At 41.8% G+C, this 2661-nt stretch overlaps 1 protein-coding gene across 1 annotated transcript; it reads left to right on the top strand.

Moving 5' to 3' along the window:
• Positions 1-672: 672 nt before the first annotated feature.
• Positions 673-2421, top strand: SAPINGB_P001136 (uncharacterized protein; the record flags this gene model as incomplete). Its single annotated transcript, XM_031995859.1, has 1 exon — positions 673-2421. One exon carries the CDS (start codon positions 673-675, stop codon positions 2419-2421), a length of 1749 nt encoding a protein of 582 aa, XP_031851750.1.
• Positions 2422-2661: the final 240 nt, after the last annotated feature.

Here is a 2661-nt window from a genome sequence, read left to right on the forward strand (position 1 = left end):
TCTCTTCATGCGTAACTACTACTTTTACTCATAGTCAAAAAATATAACATTTGTGGGGAAAAGAGGTCCGATTGCGATAAAAAAAAAAAAAAGAAAGATATAGAAATCAGTTATATCTTGATAACGTCTGCAAAAGTATGTTTGGTTTGTGCATACTGTTGGTAAACATAAAGGGAATATAATAATATACCTGCCAATATACAAAGATATCGGATATGTCCAAAATATCTCCCATCACTTATTGATAATAAAAAAAAAATAATAATAATAATAATTATTATGATGAAGGTATCCGATACCGCGTAGCGCTAAACTTTGATCAACACTGAAAAAAAAAAAAAAAAAGAAAAAAAAATATATATATCTAAAATCACAAAAAAAGGTTTATCAGCTCCTCCATTAAGTATAAATACTAAGTCTGTCCCTGGAGATTTCATATTTTTTTTTTCTTTCTTTTCTTCTCTTCATCAAATAATCCTTCATAGGTTTTACACTTGACCAAATTTCACTTATCGACTAATCAAGTAAACCTTATTTCAAAAACTTTTTTTTTTCTCTCAAAAAAAAAAAAAAAAAAAACCACCACCTACCACCAATCTTCTCTAATAAATTCTCTGCTGTGCTCTGCTTTTTTTCATCGTCATATCTCAGCAAAGCTTCCATCACTACTAAATGTCGGAACTCAACGCCCAACCTGAGCGTAAGCCTTTGTCCTTGAACCCCAAGGCTCTGGCTACTCGTATTGTCAAGAAATTTACCACCAAAGAAGGTATCATTGGTAGCTACAGTTATGCTGCCCTCTTTACCCCAGACATCCCCTTCCTCCAAAAGAAAGATGTCTATCAGCCTTTCTTCCCCCTCCACGGTGAAATGCCCCTCTTGCTCGGCGCCATCCTTGGTCTTCAGCATTCCCTCGCCATGCTTGCTGGTGTCATCACTCCTCCTCTTATTATCTCCAACGTCGCCAACTTCGACACTGAAATTACCCAGTACCTCGTCTCTACCTCACTCATTGTCTCTGGCCTTCTCTCCTTTGTCCAAATGATCCGCATCAAGGTCCCCTACACAAAGTACTACATTGGCACAGGTCTGATCTCAGTTGTTGGTACTTCTTTCGCAACCATCACCATTATCACAGGCGCTATCCCCCAAATGTACAAAAACGGCACCTGCCCTACTGCTGCTGATGGCACTAAACTTCCCTGCCCCGATGGATACGGTGGTATTCTTGGTTCCGCCGCCATCTGCTCCCTCCTCGAAATCGCCATGTCTTTCGTCCCCGCCAAAATCCTTCAAAGCATGTTCCCTAAGCTCGTCACCGGTCCTGTCGTCTTGCTCATTGGCGCAAGTCTAATCGAGGATGGCTTCAAGAACTGGGGCGGCGGTTCCAACTGTTACGGCAATGCTGGTACTGATGGTTACTACTCTGTCTGCCCTAATCTTGGAGCCCCCAAGGCTGCCGTCTGGGGATCTTCTAAGTACATTGGTCTGGGTTTCTCAGTCTTTGCTACAATCGTCATTTGTGAACGTTTCGGCGCTCCAATCATGAAATCTTGCGCTGTCATTTGCGGTCTTCTTGTCGGATGTATCATTGCTGCTGCCTGCGGTTACTTCTCTCCCGATGGTATCAAAGTTGCTCCTGCCGCTTCTTTCATTTGGGTCCACACTTTTAAGCTTACATTATATGGTCCAGCTATTTTACCAATGTTGGCTGTCTATATGGTCTGCGCTATGGAGGCTATTGGTGATATCACTGCCACTTGCGATGTCTCCCGTCTTCCTGTCGAGGGTGAAGAGTACGAATCCCGTATTCAGGGTGGTCTTCTTGCTGATGGCTTTAACGGTTGCATTGCCTCTCTTATGACTATCACTCCCGTCTCCACTTTTGCCCAAAACAACGGTGTTATCTCCATCACAAAGTGCGCAAACAAAAAGGTCGGCTACTGGAACTGCTTTTTCCTTGTCGTAATGGGTATCTTCTCCAAGTTCGCCGCTGCCCTTGTCTCCATCCCTAATCCTGTTCTCGGCGGTATGACTTCTTTCCTTTTCACATCTGTCGCAGTCTCTGGTCTTGCCATTATCGCTTCCCTTAACCCTATCACTCGCCGCGACAGATTCATTCTTACCTGCTCGCTCCTCTTTGGCTTTGGTGCCACTCTTGTCCCTGATTGGTTCTCTTACTTCTTCACTTACGAGGGTGACAACCACGGTCTTAAGGGTTTCCTCGATGCCATTGTTCTTGTTTTGGAAACTGGCTTTGCCGTTGCTGGTTTCCTTGGTCTTCTCATGAACCTTATTATTCCTGGTGAAAAGGGTGACGGTGATACCATTACAGGTGAGAGCACTGAGTTGGAAGTCTCTTCGACAGAGAACTACCCCATCAAGAATGAGGTCGAGCCTAACTCTAAGGAGTTTGAGTAAACATGGAAGTTTACTCTTGTGATGGACTTTAAAAAAAATTCATTTTTCTTGTTTTGTTTTTCTTTTTTTCGTGTTTTTCAAAAATATATATAATACAGATAAAAAAATATATAAAATCGTTTGTTTTAAAAATCATTCTTTCAAAACTAGCTTGTTAACTAGTCTGTAAAAAAAAAAATTCTGGCCAAGATAAACATTTCTAAACTTTTTTTCTTGGCAGGGCTTAGAGTACACATCTTT

The sequence above is a fragment of the Magnusiomyces paraingens genome (genome assembly GCF_902498895.1).
Source record: "Magnusiomyces paraingens strain CBS 517.90 genome assembly, contig: contig1, whole genome shotgun sequence".
Lineage (NCBI taxonomy): Eukaryota > Fungi > Ascomycota > Dipodascomycetes > Dipodascales > Dipodascaceae > Magnusiomyces > Magnusiomyces paraingens.